The sequence below is a fragment of the Syngnathus acus genome, chromosome 9 (genome assembly GCF_901709675.1).
Source record: "Syngnathus acus chromosome 9, fSynAcu1.2, whole genome shotgun sequence".
NCBI lineage: Eukaryota > Metazoa > Chordata > Actinopteri > Syngnathiformes > Syngnathidae > Syngnathus > Syngnathus acus.
The window spans coordinates 9,380,051-9,397,094 of NC_051094.1; the positions used below are offsets into that span (position 1 = coordinate 9,380,051).

The 17,044-nt window shown below is 40.9% G+C and overlaps 2 protein-coding genes across 2 annotated transcripts in view; one reads left to right on the forward strand and one right to left on the reverse strand.

The window, feature by feature from the left end:
* The first annotated feature begins 318 nt into the window (after positions 1-318).
* On the forward strand, positions 319-3,156 carry cmklr1 (chemokine-like receptor 1). The gene is made up of 2 exons (XM_037258253.1): positions 319-449; positions 526-3,156. Exon 2 carries the CDS (start codon positions 553-555, stop codon positions 1,585-1,587), a length of 1,035 nt encoding a protein of 344 aa, XP_037114148.1. The 5' UTR covers positions 319-449; positions 526-552; the 3' UTR covers positions 1,588-3,156.
* Positions 3,157-5,989: 2,833 nt separating this feature from the next.
* Positions 5,990-17,044, reverse strand: part of wscd2 (WSC domain containing 2) — a 42,499-nt gene continuing 31,444 nt past the window's right edge. Inside the window, exons 6-10 of the mRNA XM_037258252.1 lie at positions 14,977-15,098; positions 14,739-14,913; positions 13,349-13,513; positions 13,054-13,254; positions 5,990-7,558 (exon numbers count right to left, since the gene is read on the reverse strand). Of these exons, the coding sequence (XP_037114147.1) occupies positions 7,206-7,558; positions 13,054-13,254; positions 13,349-13,513; positions 14,739-14,913; positions 14,977-15,098 (1,016 nt within the window). The 3' untranslated portion in view covers positions 5,990-7,205. The remainder of the gene's footprint in view (positions 7,559-13,053; positions 13,255-13,348; positions 13,514-14,738; positions 14,914-14,976; positions 15,099-17,044) is intronic.

The window sequence follows — 17,044 nt, forward strand, 5'->3', positions numbered from 1 at the left end:
CAAACACATGTGGCTGACAAGAGGCCTCTGGCACACAACACAGAAGCATCCAATTCCCTAAACATCAGAGCCATCTCCCAAAACTCTGACAACAGCATGGCTGAATATTTTATACATTTCATGTTCGCAAGAGAGAAAAAGAACACGATTGGCGAACACATTTTGATTGACAATAGAACTTCTTCATTCTGTAATATGTGTAATTGACTTTTGAACTGCTTGCTGTGTCTATAAATATCTGGGCTTCTTCTTTGAAAGACTTCTGCAATCTGTGCATCATTTAAAATCTTCCCCTCAAATAGCAGTACTGAAAGTGTTGAAGCACTGGGGATGGTGGTGTTGAGAAACCATCCGGTCAGCTGATTGCTAATCTCTCTATAACATGGAGGAACCGACACATCTCTGCAGACACTCGTCTCTGGGCAGCGTCGAGTCAACAGCGACGACAGGTTTGTAGCGAGACGGGAACGTATCCTGCTGTCAGATTAGATTTCCTCATGTGCGTTTTTCCCTCTTTTCCCGCAGAAATCTTGTTTCTTCTGTCGAGAGAAAATGGATGAGTTTATTTATGAATATGATGGCAACTACACTTATGAAGAGGGTGTCACGCCACATGAGGAGTCTGTGTTTCAGCATAAATCCAATTGTACGAGGGATGCCTTTTGTGTTTCCCTGCTGGTGATCACCGCAGCCATTTTCGTGCTGGGCTTCTGCGGTAATGCGTTGGTCATCTGGATCGCTGGCTTCAAGATGAAGAAGACGGTCAACACCACATGGTACCTGAGCCTGGCCATCTCGGACTTTGTCTTCTGCGTCTTTCTTCCCTTCATCATCACCAACATGGCCATGGAGAAGTGGCTCTTCGGACTCTTCTTGTGCAAGTTTACCTCGGCCGTGTTGTTCCTCAACATGTTCAGCAGCATCTTCCTCTTGGTCATCATTAGCGTTGACCGCTGCGTGTCTGTCGTCTTTCCCGTCTGGGCCCAGAACCACCGCACGGTCCGAAAGGCATCGGTTATTGTTATCCTGGCCTGGGTTCTCGCCATCGGGCTCAGCCTTCCTTCCGTGGTCTTCCGTGACGTTCAGCATCACTTGGGCAGGAGCATTTGCTACAACAACTACACGTCTCACCAACATAGTCACGAAATCATCGCAATCAGCCGCTTTGTGGCTGGCTTTGCAGTGCCTTTCATCATCATCAGCATTTGCTACTCGGTCATCATCCTCAAACTTCGTTCCAACCGCATGACCAAATCGTCCAAACCCTTCAAAGTCATGACGGCACTCATCGCTACCTTCTTCATCTGCTGGCTGCCCTACCACGTTTTCATCCTGCTTGAGCTAAACCACCAAAACTACAACCATTACCTCTTAACTGTCGGACAGCAGATCGGAACGTGCCTGGCGGCGGCCAACAGTTTCCTCAACCCGGTGCTCTACGTCTTCATGGGTAATGACTTCCAGCAAAGGTTCAAGAGTTCCTTGCTGTCAAAGATGGAGAATGCCATGGGAGACGATGGTCGCACCACCAGCCGCTATCTGTCCCGCTCCAGCTCCGTAGACGGCAAGGTGTCTACACACATTTAAAATTTTCCAACGCACAATTTGTTTGTTTAAAGTCTTTTGCAGGACAACACTCTATAGGGAAAGAGCTGTGGGCAGTTTGAGCATCGATTGTGAGTTTGTGTGCACTACAACAGGCAATCAGCAATCCTGACGTTAACTTCACGCTGCATTTCATTGCGGGATGACCTCAGCACAGGCCCCCACTCTTCAAGCGTGTGACAAATAAATAATGGAAATGCAAATGACTTGCATTTCTCCCCATCCAAACAATTCACACTGGCGGCAATGGCATTCATGAGCCTCTGAGCACATACTCTGCAGAGTTGCGCAAGCCTATGAAAAATTAATCATTACTGAAAAAGTGGAAGAAAGAGAATATGTCACGTTCATGTTCCGTTTGAGTCAGTGTCAAAAACAACAGCGGGGGGGGTGGGATGTGTTGACGTGCGTGTTAATCACTAAAGAGAAGAAAAAAGGTCAAGTGAAAAAGTGCAGCACTGAGAAGAACATGATGTAAATACATGGACTAGAAATTAATGTAATATAGTTTATGATTGAAAACATGTATCCAATTTAACAATGTACATCCTTTCTTGTGAAATAGAACAAAATGGTGGTCATTAAGAAAAGAAAATGCAGAGGGCTTTCCGGATGGTGGACTATTTGCGCGAATTTATTATTCGACCGAATATTTGTTCATTTTTTTTTCATCAATTTTTGAACCAGAGGGTGCAAATCTACCACCAAAGCAAAAAATCAAACACACAAGGAGTGTGCAATTTGAGATCATCTCCGGATAACAACATTGATTTGTTATTTCCGTGCTGAGGAAAAAAACTCTACTGATCCTTCACTGCCCCAAAATAGATTTGTAATTGTGTTTGTGTGACAGTGTTTATTTACTGTAGTTGATACATGTAATGAATAAATGAGCGGATGTAATTTTTATTTATTTTTTTGAAACCAGATGCAGTTAGTTCTCACATGAAAGCTTTTTCTAATGACACTGGGAAATGAACATCTTCATTCACTCCACTGCCCTGCACGCTATAATTGCTTTTGGACAGGAGATTATTAGATGATGAATAGATATCTTTGAACAATAACGTTCATCAATCATGTTACAGTTCAAATATAACACGTCCAGCTGTTCTCGCCAGTCAGCAAGCAGCTTGTTGAATGGCCCACCGCTTTTTGTCATTTTAACCAATGAGACTTTAACAATGTTCTCCTTACATGTGTGAATGAATGTTTTTTTTTGTATTCAGTTTTCATTGATGAAAATAAAGATTACAATGGTGCAATTACCTCTTGGGTGCTCTTACCTGCAAAATATGATTCCATCAACACAATGACCAATGTAGATTCAATCATTAATCTTATCATTAGTTATTCACTGAGTTGAATTAAAAAGCACTGATGACATTGAGGAAATGCATAATTTATTATTTCAGCTCAAGTACACTGTCACCTCAGCTCATACTGTTGTTGAATTAAAAACTACTGTGATTGAAATCATGATTAATGATGGTGGATTTTTTTTTATACGGTGCCGCATGATAATAAGAATAAATTCTCTGTGCACTACAATAAGATGAATGTGTCTGATTTGCACTGTTGACCTTGGAAATGAGTTTCGCAGTCACTTATTTCCTACAGCAGAAACCATTCTATCACAAGAGCTAAAAAAACCTGCTCCTTTTGATGTCCTAATCGAGAAAAGCTAGCCTGTGTGGTTACATCACTGAGTCACTATAGAGGCGACAATAATCTGTTTCAATATCCTGACAAGCAGAGCATGGGTAGTGTGAAGTGAATCCGTAACAAACCCACAGAAACTGATACCCTGATCATTTCATTTCCAGTCCAAAAGCTTTTTTTTTTTCAACCGCTTCTATCTTGTCTTTTTTATGTGCGAATGGATGAGCCAAGAACTGTTCTCAATTGCACGTTATAAATTCTAAAGTCGGCCATGGTGGTCTGCTTTTCATAAACAAGCTCATTTTATGTAGTTTTTTTTTCTTCAGGAAAATGATATCATTTTCAATTTGATCAATTTGGTTTGGAGAACTCAATAAAAGTCGAACGGCCCATCTTAATGAGGAATATGGCCACGCCCCCTTTCCTCCTTTCATATCTTGGTGGGATTCACAAGAGGAACCAGAGACTTTGTTCATTAAACATTATTGTTAATACATCGGCAATATTGTGCAAATAACAGGAAATAATGTATGTGGGCATCTCTACTTTAACCTCTAAAAACAAAACGATTAGCATTTAGCATGGCTGACTTAAAACAGTAAAAAATGAGCTGCCTACATGCAGCTTAGGTGCAGTTTTTGTCATGTCTGTCTGTCAATCACTAAAATATGCACTGTGCTCCATACATGTCATCCACTACAACAGGGGTCTTCAATCCTGTTCCTCTGGTCTGGCGTCCTGCATGTTTTAAATGCCTCCCTACTCCAACCGACCTGATTGAAATGATCAGGGCTTCTGCAGATCTTGCTGATTATCTGCTTATTTGAATGACGTGGATTGCAGCAGGGCAACATAAAACACGCAGGCAGGACAGGGGACCCCGAGGACCAGGATTGAACATCCCTGCACTTCGGTATACAACAGCAGACCAAGCGTCCTTGTGTTCAAGCGCCCTTCCGACCTCAACCATATGTCGATTTTATGTCTTTCCCACATCCTATTCCTTGGTTTGACTTCCTGGGTCAAGGTCATCTGAACATTATACACCCCCCCCACCACCACCACAACTCTCTCACCTATTTCTATCATTTTAACCTTGCTGCTTCAGGCGCAGAATGTGTTTAGTATGTGAGCAGCTGGTAAATGTCACAGTTTCCAAAATCAACTGAACATTTCCAGATAAATGCTGACTTTACAGTTTGGTAGGTCATACTTTATAGCGCTGACATCTGATAACGACCCACGGGGCATCCATATGTATGCTGCAGAAGAACCTGTCTGTCACCTCCAAAAGTAAAGCCATTTATATCGATAGTAGAAAATGAGTGTGATGGAACAGCACAATGGTGGACGTTTGAGATCGTTATAATGGATTTTTACTCAGTACAATTGCAGATGTGTATATTTTCATCACAGTGAATGAATCCCAATCTATTTATAACATCAAGTATATATAGTACATATATAGTGTGTGTGTGTGTGTGAGTGTGTATAAAGTGCTGTTAAGTGTTCATATTGTAGTCATATCCGTGTTTACTTGTTGATGCAAAGCAGAACCGAATACAATCCAGTTCTTACTTGACCCATTTGTACACAAACTGTAGACCTTTTCTGTCTACGACATCTAAAGCTGAGTGAGTCTCATTTAAATGCAAATGACTCACATTTGAATTACCTGCAACTCAGACATGCCCTCTGCAATGAACATACAAGGAGGTGAGAGGAAATTTTGCTTTGACAAGCTGACAGGGATTTTAATAAACACTAGTGGATGAAAATGTGTTTTGTGCTACTTCTGTCAATGCCTGTTTACAAGACGTCTAAAAGGAGTCAATTAAAAAATAAAAAATATTAAGGTACTTTCAACCCAATGTAGTAGCCTACATCGGTTTAAAATGTGTTTTCAAAATATAATCCAATGTGATTTAACAAAAAAATGAAAGCACTCAAGTAAAAAAAAAAAGAAAATTGCAACATTGGGTCTGACTTTGACAGCAAAATAGTAATTCATCATCACGTCTCTGACAACAACTCATTTTCTATCGCTTAGCCCGTTCAAGGTTATGGGTCTGTCTCTCCATATGACCTTGTAGGAGAGAAGCAGGCTACCACCTGGACTAGTTTCATTTACAATCACAGGGCACATGCAAGCAAACAACAATTCATGCTCCACTTTTGACAGTTAGGCGAATGCGCTAACCGTGTGCTGCCCTTTTTAAGCATCGTACGGGCATCGTGCCTTCCGTTACAATTGAAATTTTAGCAACCTATTTTTGTGATGGTTTTTACTTGGCACTGAAAATGTATCTCTTTTGCCTTTCAGACAACTGAAATGAGCTTAGGTTTAAAAACAGTCCAAAAAAAGTTCATTTCGATAAACCCCCCCTGAAATTCTCTGGCAATCGCTGCCTGATTTCCACAACCCATTTGATCATTAAACTGTTAGTCTGTTATCATTGACTGCAGGTATAAACAAAAAGAGCGTTTGATGTATGAATAACAGTCAAATGAAATATTCAAGGCATTTGTGATGTGCCTAAAATCAAGACGAGACAATGAAAGAAACAGCAGGAAGCCTACTTTTAATCACGTCGTGGTAAACATGCCGTCAACTCAGAAACAGCGAAGCTTCTGTTTCAGGTTGATGGGTTCATACGGCGACGCGTAAAAGAAAAGCATTGCAATGAGCTCATCATATTAGTGACGTATGACAAACAGCATGTATTATCCAATTTACGCATTTATTGGGCTTCATCACAGTACATTCGTTCCATGGCGATACATTCAAATACAACACCGTGGTTCAAGTGCCTGCTTGTCAATGACGGCAAGAGCCAATCATGTTTAAAGCGTGTTAAAAATAGACACAATTTCTATAATTTGTTTGCTGTAGTACAAATATTTGGATGTGTCAGCACACATTACAAAAATATAGGTATACAGTATAATAGCATCCTGAAAATGGAAGTCAGTTATTGTTGTCTGCCTCCTAGCATTTTATCTATTTAGCTTCATATTCATTTAATGTACATGCTTGCTTTGTTCCAAGCATGTGGCATAGCACTTATGAGACATACTAATATCAAGAGTGGAGTTTTTGCAGTCTGTGGAGATTTGTTTTTAATTTTCGAGTTGTACTTTTTAATTGCCCTAATCACAAAAAGGCAATTTGAAGAAAAAAATAAAGTTGAATATACTGCCATCAACTGTCATAAAACAAGCCCAAAAGAACTGAACTAATCTGACCTATAGCATACATACAGATGTGAATCTTCAGATATCTTTGGGGCCAGTGTGGCACTATCAAGTGCTTTTTGGGTTTCGGCTTTGAATCCAGTGTCAAAGTATTCACAAGCAGACGTGTGTGCACTGCACACCAGAGATAAATAAATGCTGTCGGGATGAATCCTCATCTCTCTTCGACTCAGTGCCTTCTTTAATACGTGGAACTGAGAACTTTATCATCAACAACAGAATTCCTCTTGCAAAAAGTAAGTTCACAAGCTTAGAAAAAAAATGGAATCACACAGTATCATTGTCAGGTAGGTATAGCCTGTATATTGCATTTATCCCTCTCAGAAAAGGAGTTGGTTTTTTTCCCCCACAACCTCATCAAAAATTATTTGTAACTAAAGGAGCAGCAGGAAATCTTTAATCTTGTTTTTACAAAATAAGCTTAACATACCAAAGAGTATTAAATTGTTTGGATGAAACACGGCGTGCTCATATCGCTCGATCGTAGCCTCTTTGTCTTAAGGCGAGTGCACATGCCAACGCAGCACGTGCACAGAAGAGGACAACGAGTGCTTTTCACAACTCAATTCCTTTCAGTTTGTAATATCTGGCTACACACACAGGATCAGATGGGAACATTTATCTGTTTGTGTGAAAGCAAAATACTTCTTAATCAAATGCAAAAAAAAAAAGTATCATGTGTATTATCTTGGCATGTATTCATCTGGAACACCAGACATGTTCCTTTTCTTTAAGGCAGCGTCGACTTTTCTTATCAGTTCACTAATGTTTGCCCGCATTTCAGGAGTGTAGGGGTCATACTTGAGTTTGCGAAGCCCCGATCTCTTGAAGTTGCCATCCTTCTGGCCTTCCATGCAGAGCAGACGCTCCTCGGAAACCTTCAGGCCCAAAAACTCAACCATTCCCTTAAGATGGGAGAACAAGTCTCTCTTCAGGGCCTCATAGTGGACCACGTGGACGTTCTTCCCATATTGGAGCCAGTCCATGACGTGGGACCCCCACCAAGGAGCGTGGCTCTTCACAAACTCGGGCCACTCTGCAGAGAGAGAAATTGGAGACATGAAAAGTCCGAGCCGCCATCAAGGACCAAGAGCCAAACTTACAAAAGATAATTTTCATATGCCAAGTGTTTAGTTCTTCAAATACCATCTTTGTTTGTTCTTCATTATTTTTAGGTGAGAATTATTTAATATGAAACAGGAAAGCAGCGTACTTTAGGGAAATCACAACTCAGGCTAAAATTATGTATGAAAATTGAATGCAAATAAAATGCTGTATTCTTAATTAGTTCTCTCATTAAGGGAGGGGAAAAACTCATCTCAAGCAAAAATTGCACTGGACCACTTTTAAGACTCTTGTGTGATCCATTAAATTCAAGGAAGAGTCTAAATCCAATAACATTTTCATTTTAACTTTAGAGAAGGATTTTCAAAAAAGTATATCAATCAATAAACCACTAAACCTGACCTCTAGAATTCTATTGCGCAACCAGCAAATTGTTAAAGAAGTCACGCTCAAGAGTCATGGTGACTAGACAACGAAGTGTGAGGTTACAAAACAGTCAAGTGCAGTAACTTCAGACATGTTTGTTCTGTCGCTTGGCATTGACAAATCCTTTTTAAGGCGATCGTTCTCAAAGTGTTGTGGGCTGTGGCTGTGGGCCACTGGTGCTGCCTGAGAAACATCAAGCTGTCTGGTCATGTCACATTATTTGCATGTGCAATATTACACACAAAGATAGTCTTTACTTCTTGTTTCAAAATATTTGAAAGGTACTGTAGAGTGATTGTACATACATTTGGGACAGAAATTGAAATCTTTTCTTGGGTTTGTTTGCTCATCAGCTGGATGTCTTTTTCCAAACAAATAGGACAGCTCACTCGAGAAAGTTAATTTTATAGAGTGTGCTTGTAATTGGCAGAGCTCGGAATTTTTTCCTGGGGTGGGGGGCATCGTGGGTAGCTATATGGGTAGTTATAGACCCCCCCAAAAAATCTTCAGGGAGGGACAGGGGACAGGGGGAAATTTTAATCAAATTTTAATATTTATCAATTGATATTTTGAAAGTGTGTGTGTGTGGGGGGGGCAGTGGTGCATGCAACTTTAAAATATCAAATTGGGAACTGGAATGAAGTACTAATAGTAGTAATAGCATTATTCCACCCAGAAGGCAAAAAAACAACAACAATAACGTCATCTGTAAAGCTCAATCTGTTTCATTTAATGAAAATCTATTTCATTGTCCTTTGTCGGTAAAAGGTTTCAGAAACCTTTTACCGACAAAGGACATGTTTGTCTTTGGGTTGGTGTCATTTTTTGTGCATTTTAGATATTCGGCAAAGCTTGGGAGCCTTGTGTTGTTTCCTCATAAATAACAGGGCTGACACTGTTAATATTACTGTGGACCTTATCGTAGCATCTATCTACCCATACGACAAAAAAGTAGCATCATACCAAATGAAACACATTTTGTTTTGTTCACTTGTGATGGATTGTCTGTGGTGCTTCTTTTCTGAGCTGACATTGGACCGTCAATGCCATGTGAATGTGTAAAGCATAAAAAAGCAGAAAGAAGACGCCGATGCTTTATGAAGTCCCAGTTCTTTCAAATAAATTCCACTTTACCCAAGTGGACGTGAAGGGTCCCAACGGAAGGCATCCGTGTCAGGAGCATCAGATGCAGAGGTGAGTGCGTCAAATGATACAGTACATGCGGCTCCCCGAACGCGCTGTCATGCTAACTCTCAAGCTCGCAGCTTCCCCTTGTATGTGAAGTGGCAGCTGTCAAAAGGTCTTTCGCTTACTGATGCCATCGCATCATTTCCCCCACCAACACAAAAGGGAAACGTTCATTGGAAATGGCAGACCAAATGTGCTGATGTTTTCACAAAGAGATATAACTGCTGGGTCGGCAACTCACCAGCCTCTGGAAAATCGATTTTTTCCACAGAGAAGATACGTGGAACAGACAAAACTAGTTGCCATAGTTACAAAGACATACCGTACCTAAATTGATATACTGGGGGAAAGGGAATATGCATGAAATTTAAAAAAGGCCTACAAGGGGCACATAATCTGGCCTCGTGGGAGAGCCAAGTCCTTAAATTTCCTTTTTGGCATTATACGAAGAAAAATTCAATTCTTATCCAAGTCCATTTAGTCTTCAACTTAACACAATTGGAAAGAGATTCAATTAAAAAGTTCCACCGCTAACTAATGAATGCAAAACAAAATACTCATTACCTTGACATGGAGGGAGATATTCCAATTCCAACCCAATTAGGGCAATCACAGAACAAGTCAACACATTTTGTGATTATTTTATGAATGTCTTACCGAGAGAAAGCTACAATTGGAGAGGTGTGTGCACACGTTACTCCTTAATTGCACGGTAACTTTTAATCAATTGATAACGTTCAACTATAATTTGTGTTTTTGGCACGACCATTCCATTATGAGAGTCAACTGTATGACCCCAAAAAACACTACATAATTAAGAGTGGGTGCTTCATGCCAGCGATTCCCACCCACTATGCTGGCTCAACAACGATTATTTGATACAAATAAAAAAAAAAAAAGTATCCTCATGCAAAGACAAGATGAAATGTGTCACATTTCACTGCACTTTGGTCAAGACATCCGAGACAGGCGACCCTTTATTTCTAAGTCACCATCAGAAGAAAGCAGGACTAATAAATAATACCCAATGTTTGGCATCTTTTACACGACTCGTCCTTGACATTTTAGTGGCAGCATTGTTTCAAATGCTATTTCTAAGGAAATTGTAATTCCTAGTCTGTCAGTACACTTTGACATGAAGCAAAACCACAACAACATAACACCTCCCAGCAGCTTACAAACATGTCTAATTATCATGAATGTGTGCCCAAGTATAGATAGATGCACACGCAGTCTCTAATTAAGTTTGGCACGGGTGCCTGAGGAACGAGCTGGTTGTGCACGATGACATGACTCATCATGCCATTAAGCAGCGTGACTAAGGCCTTGTTTCATTTCTCATTTCTCTAAACAGACGCCATCACCGCAGCCTAATAATTTGCCTTGATATTTGAAAACATTGCCACATTGGGGGTAAGAAAGGTCACAACCATGTCAACCCTCAGCTCTGTGGTCATTTCCTCCAATTCCTGTTTGTTCCACATCATTGAACATTTCCTCAAAAAAAGAAAAACTGCAACATTGTAATAGAATTGAAGTACCTCAACAAAATGTTAACCTATTGGGAGCAGAGGATGTTTTGCCAGAGTGGTTGCATTGCGCAACATTTATTGCATCATCTTAATCGAAGTACACTGAGACGCACACATGCACGCACGCACGCATAAGAAGCGCTTCAGTTTCTCTCTCTAGCCAATTGCTCACATTTTCTAACTCTACCTTACTCTGCTTTTCTTGCCAGCAGCATGTAAAAGTATTTGCACGGTGGCTGGCAATTGAACAGCACAATGGCACTTCATAAAAAGCAATGAAAAACAGACAGAACAACCACAGCCCATAACATAGAGTGACCTCAATCCACTGAATATACTTCTAAAGGAGACCTCGCTTGCTATTGCTGCTTACTGGATGGAGCAATGATTTGTCACTTAAAAAGCGGGCCAAGTTTTCGTAAGGCTTCACATAAATTACTATAATCTTAATTGTTTCAATTTTAGGAACATTGTGGAAATCATAGCCCCTGATTAGAGATAATGTAACTGAAAAATGATTGGATGTGCACATTTTCATCGCTCACATTACAGTAAGTACAGGCCATTTGGTTATGAAGCAAATAGTGCTCGCCTGACAAGAAGCCAGTGTCTTGCTGAAGGCAATTAGATGTGAAAAAACATATTCCGTGTTGCGTGCATTTAACTTCTTGTTTTTAAGTTACATACATTTTCTAATTATTTTTTTTTCCAGAAACAAAATGCACAAAATTCACATCAGCAAAAGTGGCACATCATGATTTTCGTGCAGGTACATGCGCCCTTTAATATGTTTGAGAATTGTGCAAGCTGCACACCACCATACTGCTCACTCAGGCGGACCGAAGGCTTTTTCTTTTACACTCCCCCAAAGCACCTGACAACGTGGTGGCTGAAAGTAGACTAACCTTTAAACCAGCTGCAAGCGGGTCTAAGTTGTTGCACACGTGGCATAAAATGATTTCGGTGCATTGGCTCAAGGTGCAGGCAGACAAATTCTGAAATCTGTGAACCTGTGTGGTGGATGGATCATGTTTCATTCATGCATCAAACCCTCAGAATTATTGTGGCAATCAATTAATTTAATTATTATTATCATCTGTAATGTCATTTTAAAACCAGGCAGAACACGTGCCTCTTTTGCGCTGAATTTAGAGAGAATGAGATGATCCACTTCCATTGGCCGTGAAATAAGTCGGCTCTGTTCACTCCCGCAACGACGCAACCACCCGTTTCAAACTGCACATGTGGCATGTGAATGTACCAAAAGGATGAAAAGAGAACATGCTTTGTACTAGCTTGGGCAAAAATAGAGCCCAACGTCATGAATTCTGACAGTTTTAATAGGTGCAACTTCCATCAATCTCACCATAATTTGCAAAAAACGTATTCTCTCTTTGCAGGTGAACTTTTAAAACGTCAAACATTTGATTTCCACTAATTTGGGAGCATTTAAAATGTTACAATGATTGAAGTATTTGGCAATTAACAAATGCAACCCATGAAAATGTCAGTACAAGCATTTGATATGAAACTGAATGTCTTTGTAGTGAGGTGTGTCTTAAATTCAAGTCCCCGTTTTACATTTGTCACGTTTGATTCAAATGTAACTCTGCCGGGTTAGTTGATATGCGGTGCATAGCAAACAAGCAGACCGGGAAGAGGTAGTCTGTGTCCGTCTGTTTGCAAGTGAACTGCGGTGAGACTCGCTTCACTAGAGCTCAAAGCTCAATTGCAAATGACAGATAAAAAAAGCATAGAGGAATCACAGATATTTGACAGTGAAGACCAGTAAATGTGTTGGAAGCCTTCTTTCTGTGCCACTTGTCTCCATTTGTTTTTGCGTATGTCTGTGTTGTGTAAGTGTCGAGCATTTTACTTTTTATTTTTTTATTTTTTTTTTAAGGCCTTCCGTGACATTCTGGCTGGTAAACTCTGAAATAACAAGATGCATTCAAGTCATGCCCTTGTCGGAGGTGGGTCGTTACACACCGCATTAACTCTACACTCAAGTAACTTTTTGCATAAATTGTTTTGGTCATAATAGTTTTAATACAACAAACGTTTAACTTTTAATCAAGTAAGACAATTTGTGTCATTTTATCAACAACAGATTTCCTTTAGGAGCTTATAAATCCAGTTCAAATTCTCTCATCAAGTGGAATTTTTCTTTTGTGCTTTCTTTCATGCAATTGTAAGTTGTTCTATTTGAGGTTGCCTGTTTCAGCCACTCACCTCAAAGTATTTCGACTTTCTTGAATATTTCAGCAACGAGGCAGCTCATAACATGTGAAATACATTAGCTCCATCTTGTGAGACTTACCTTTCCCTTTCCAGTTGGCCTGGGAGGCGAATCCAATGTGCCCGCCATATAAGCGGTTAAATTCCGCCATGAGAGCCTTGTAGGGGTTTCGGATGACGAGAATGCTGGAGTCAAAGGCTTCAATGTCCTTTTTACCACTCTCATGCGTCTTTATGCAGATGGTCCTTCCGCTCCGCCAGTGGTCTCGCTCACCTTTAAATCCTGTGAAAGGATGGGAGCACACACCAAATGCAGTTCTCCCTTGAAGGCATTGAGGTGAGTGGAGATTGACTTAGAAAAGCGAGAGTGCTTTTACCTTTATTGTAGAGCGAGGCATCAAAATAATAGCTGCCGCTATAGAAGCCAGTGGCGAGCTCGACGAGGTGGCGACACCAGGTATTACCGGATCCGGGGAAACTGGCAAGGGCGACCAGTTGACTAGCACGAGTGGGGAGGAAGTGTCTGTCCATGCAGCGGTTGTCTGGATGCAAGATAAGACAGGATATAATTATTTTCTTGTTTACTATTATTATAGGTATTGAATGACTCATATTATGTGACTGTGCCTCAACTACACTAACAAGTCACAACATTAAGTACAGCCCAAAAATCTAATAGCCTATTTCAAAACAAGAGATTCATTAAAACTGCTGAAAGATATACAAGAATGTTTTAATAACATGAATTTGACTGTAATTTATTAGCAATCTGGACAATATAGTCTTGCTAGTTGAAAATAAAAAAGATAGAGAATGATGGCTCGATGCTTATTTTCCATTTTGCTGATCAGCTGAAGATTTTTGGAAATGACACAATGTTGGAATAATGTGGGAGACTTTTCAAGTGATTAGAGGAAGTGAAGTCTTCCAGAGAGAAGGTCAACGCACGCATGTTTTGCGTTGTTATAGTGGGCGACTTGAAAGCTTCTTCTTTCATCAACGTCAGTGGAAAATTTGAAAATTTCAAAGACAAGATAGATACCGCAGTTCACAAAATATTCTCTTCAAGTTCTTCTCACACTGCCGCTTGATTGTGTGCGCGTGTGTTCTTTTTTTCCAGGCCGTTTATTTTTGCCGAGCCAAGCCACTGCTGTCTTTTGCCCTGAGGAAACATCGCCCACAACGGCGCATACATGCTGACACTTGAGGCCAACTGCTATGTTGGAATAACACAAAATGAATCGCCTGCGCATTTAGATATAAAAACATAACAAACGAGACACACAGAAGAGTACAGACCTCCATCAGGGCAGAACATCCTAATTAGGATCTACAGGAACTTCTCCGCTCACTTCCTACATTTGTCGAAATCGTGTCATTAGGAGTCATCTATTATTCCGTGAAAACGGAAAGATCCTTCCGCCATCCAAAAAATCCACTTTTTTGGCAAATACACTGCTCTGCAAAGTTTTTGGAAATCTGAGAAGTCGTTTTTGCGCAATGTACAACAACAGACTTTTTTTTTTTTTTAAATAGCCACTCGCCAGTTTCTCGTACATGAAGGTGCATGCATTAAATAGAGTGGTGCACTCAGCATTTTGACTTGTTTCCCCTTAATGCACCACTGCGCCCTAGCTTGTCTGTTATTTAGTGAAAACACAAGAAGTGACTGTCACACTTTCTGCTGGTAGCACCTCACCGCACCATACCTCACCTCACCGCATCTCACGCTTGGGCAAGGCAAGCCAACTTGACAACATACGTTACCTTGAACCTGCGTCTGGTACACCACAAAGTACTCGTCGTTCCCGCAACTCTCAAACTCCTCGCCGGGGCAGCGGTGCAGACACATGCCCTCGTCCTCCGGCTCATGAAGGGAGAAGAGGGAGGTCGGGAAGCCGCAGTGGCATCGATCTCCGGCCAGGACGGCGAGCGATTTCTCCTGAAATACAGCGGCCATTAAACACTGAAGGCAGCCTGTCATGCACATCTGCAACCACCTCACCTTCTCCGTGCACGTGTCGACACACTTGTCAACAGACATGTTTTGGATGGAAATTCGGAAAGGGAGAGCCAGCGAGATATTGTCTGGCCTGTGGAAGCATCCCTTGAAAATGGCGCTGCCATCTGAAAAGTTAAAAAGAGCAGAACGTTGCTTACCGACAGGAAGAAAACAATATATCCTTGGCTTTTACGGTTCCCGAGCGCAGCCTCCACTCGTGACCTCCATCCGCTGACCCCCGATGAAGAACACCCACTGGGATCTCGCCTCCAGTCTATTGAGGCCCTGACCTGCTTTTTTCTATTACTACTCCCATTTTCACAGTGTGTTGATGACCTTTAACCCCTCAACCTCATTCTGGTCTAATGGTTGGGCCTGACAAGAGCAGACCAGAGATTTTTGTTTCACGGTTTCATTTGCTCCTTCACTTACTTTCAAATACTGCAAAATGTCCTGTGGTGCCTCAATAGCACAGGTGTCAAACTCAAGGCCCGGGGGGCAGATCCGGCCCGACACATCATTTTATGTGGCCCGTGAAAGCGAATCATGTCAACTTCCATGACCCTCGCTAAACTCTGTACCAAAATGTTTGTCTCGTGTATTAACGCTGAGATTTTGCAAGATTTACCATTTTTGCAGTCTTTTGAACAATAATTGAACAAAGCGCTGTACTTGACATTTGATTTCAAAGCTAGTAATCCATCATTTATTTATCATTTGTAATATGTGATAGTATAATGAGACGATTAAATATTTATTTGGTTTTACTGTCATAACGGTCCTCTGAGAGAAACCATATCTACAAAAGGGGGCCAAGACAAAAACACGTTTGATACCACTGCTCTATAGCGCATAAGAAAAGGGTGAAAAAGCGGAAGGGAGAAAATGAAAATGCTCATTTGCTGACATGCAGGCTGTTTACATACCAGTGAAACCGACTTCACCGACAATATTCAAGCATGAAGGGCTGAGAGTGTTTTTTTCTAACACTAATATGCCGACACAAGTGAAGCATAAACTATATTGTCTTTGTATACGTCCTATAAAGCTTTAAAATAGTATTTTTTATTAGCTCTAGTCATGTGACTGAATCGAATGTTTTATTAATCTTTAACCTTTTTATCTCACCAAGGGTACATTTTTAATGTCATGTCCATGTTTCTGCGTATTCCCCTTATAATATATTTTTCTCTATCACCAATCTTTGTCCTTCTATGCATTTCAATTCCTACCGACATGGATTTTTCGTGCACTGTTGCCTTGAGCACATGTGCACCATGCAAAAACGTCACATAAACACAATCTCGAAGGATGAATAATAGGCCAATAATGCAAATACTCTACGTGCGTAGACCCTCCGACGCTGCCTCTAAAACAAAACGAAGGAAGTCGAAGAAAATTTATGCTGCACGTTCTCTACGAAAGGAAGACAATTTATCAACTTTTACCGAGCAAATACAAAAAAAAAAAATCTTGTTCGCGCAATGGCTGGTGCTAAGCAGCCGTCCGAACACATTGGTATTTCCTCTTGACTTTTTTTGTTTTTTTCCACTGCGGCTCACATGACCAAGAAGGGTCAGAGGTGACGACGCGTCGCGCTGACGAAGCAACAGGGAAAAGCAGAAATGAAAACAGTAAACAAACAGCTTTGCATGTGGAAGGAAAGTAGTAATCATCACTATTTGCAAAATGTATTTTATGCAAAGACGAGGTCTGTATTACATGATGTCTTGTAATCTGAAACGAAATGGGAACTGTGTGAAGCGCTCCCTACTGCTGGAATTGGAAGGAATCTTCAACAAAGCAAGCACTCCAGACACAGCCCACACTCTGCAACAAGAAACAAGGTTCCATCCCTATTTCCGATAATCAGCCTTTACTGCCATCACCTCGGTTGTAAAACAGCAGGCAGTGAGTGTTTAGGATGCAGACCACGGCATGCTGGGGGAGGCAGGTTGCACATCTCTCCCAGGCAAGAAGTAAACACGACAGGGCGGCCAGCTCCCAAATGTGGCATTAGCATCCAATAAAACAAATATTTCCCCTTAAAAAAGGCCATCGTGTTACATTT

Bases quoted from the DNA above. Each gene is read 5' to 3' on its own strand.
- cmklr1 (XM_037258253.1), top strand. From the start codon at position 553: ATGGATGAGTTTATTTATGAATATGATGGCAACTACACTTATGAAGAG.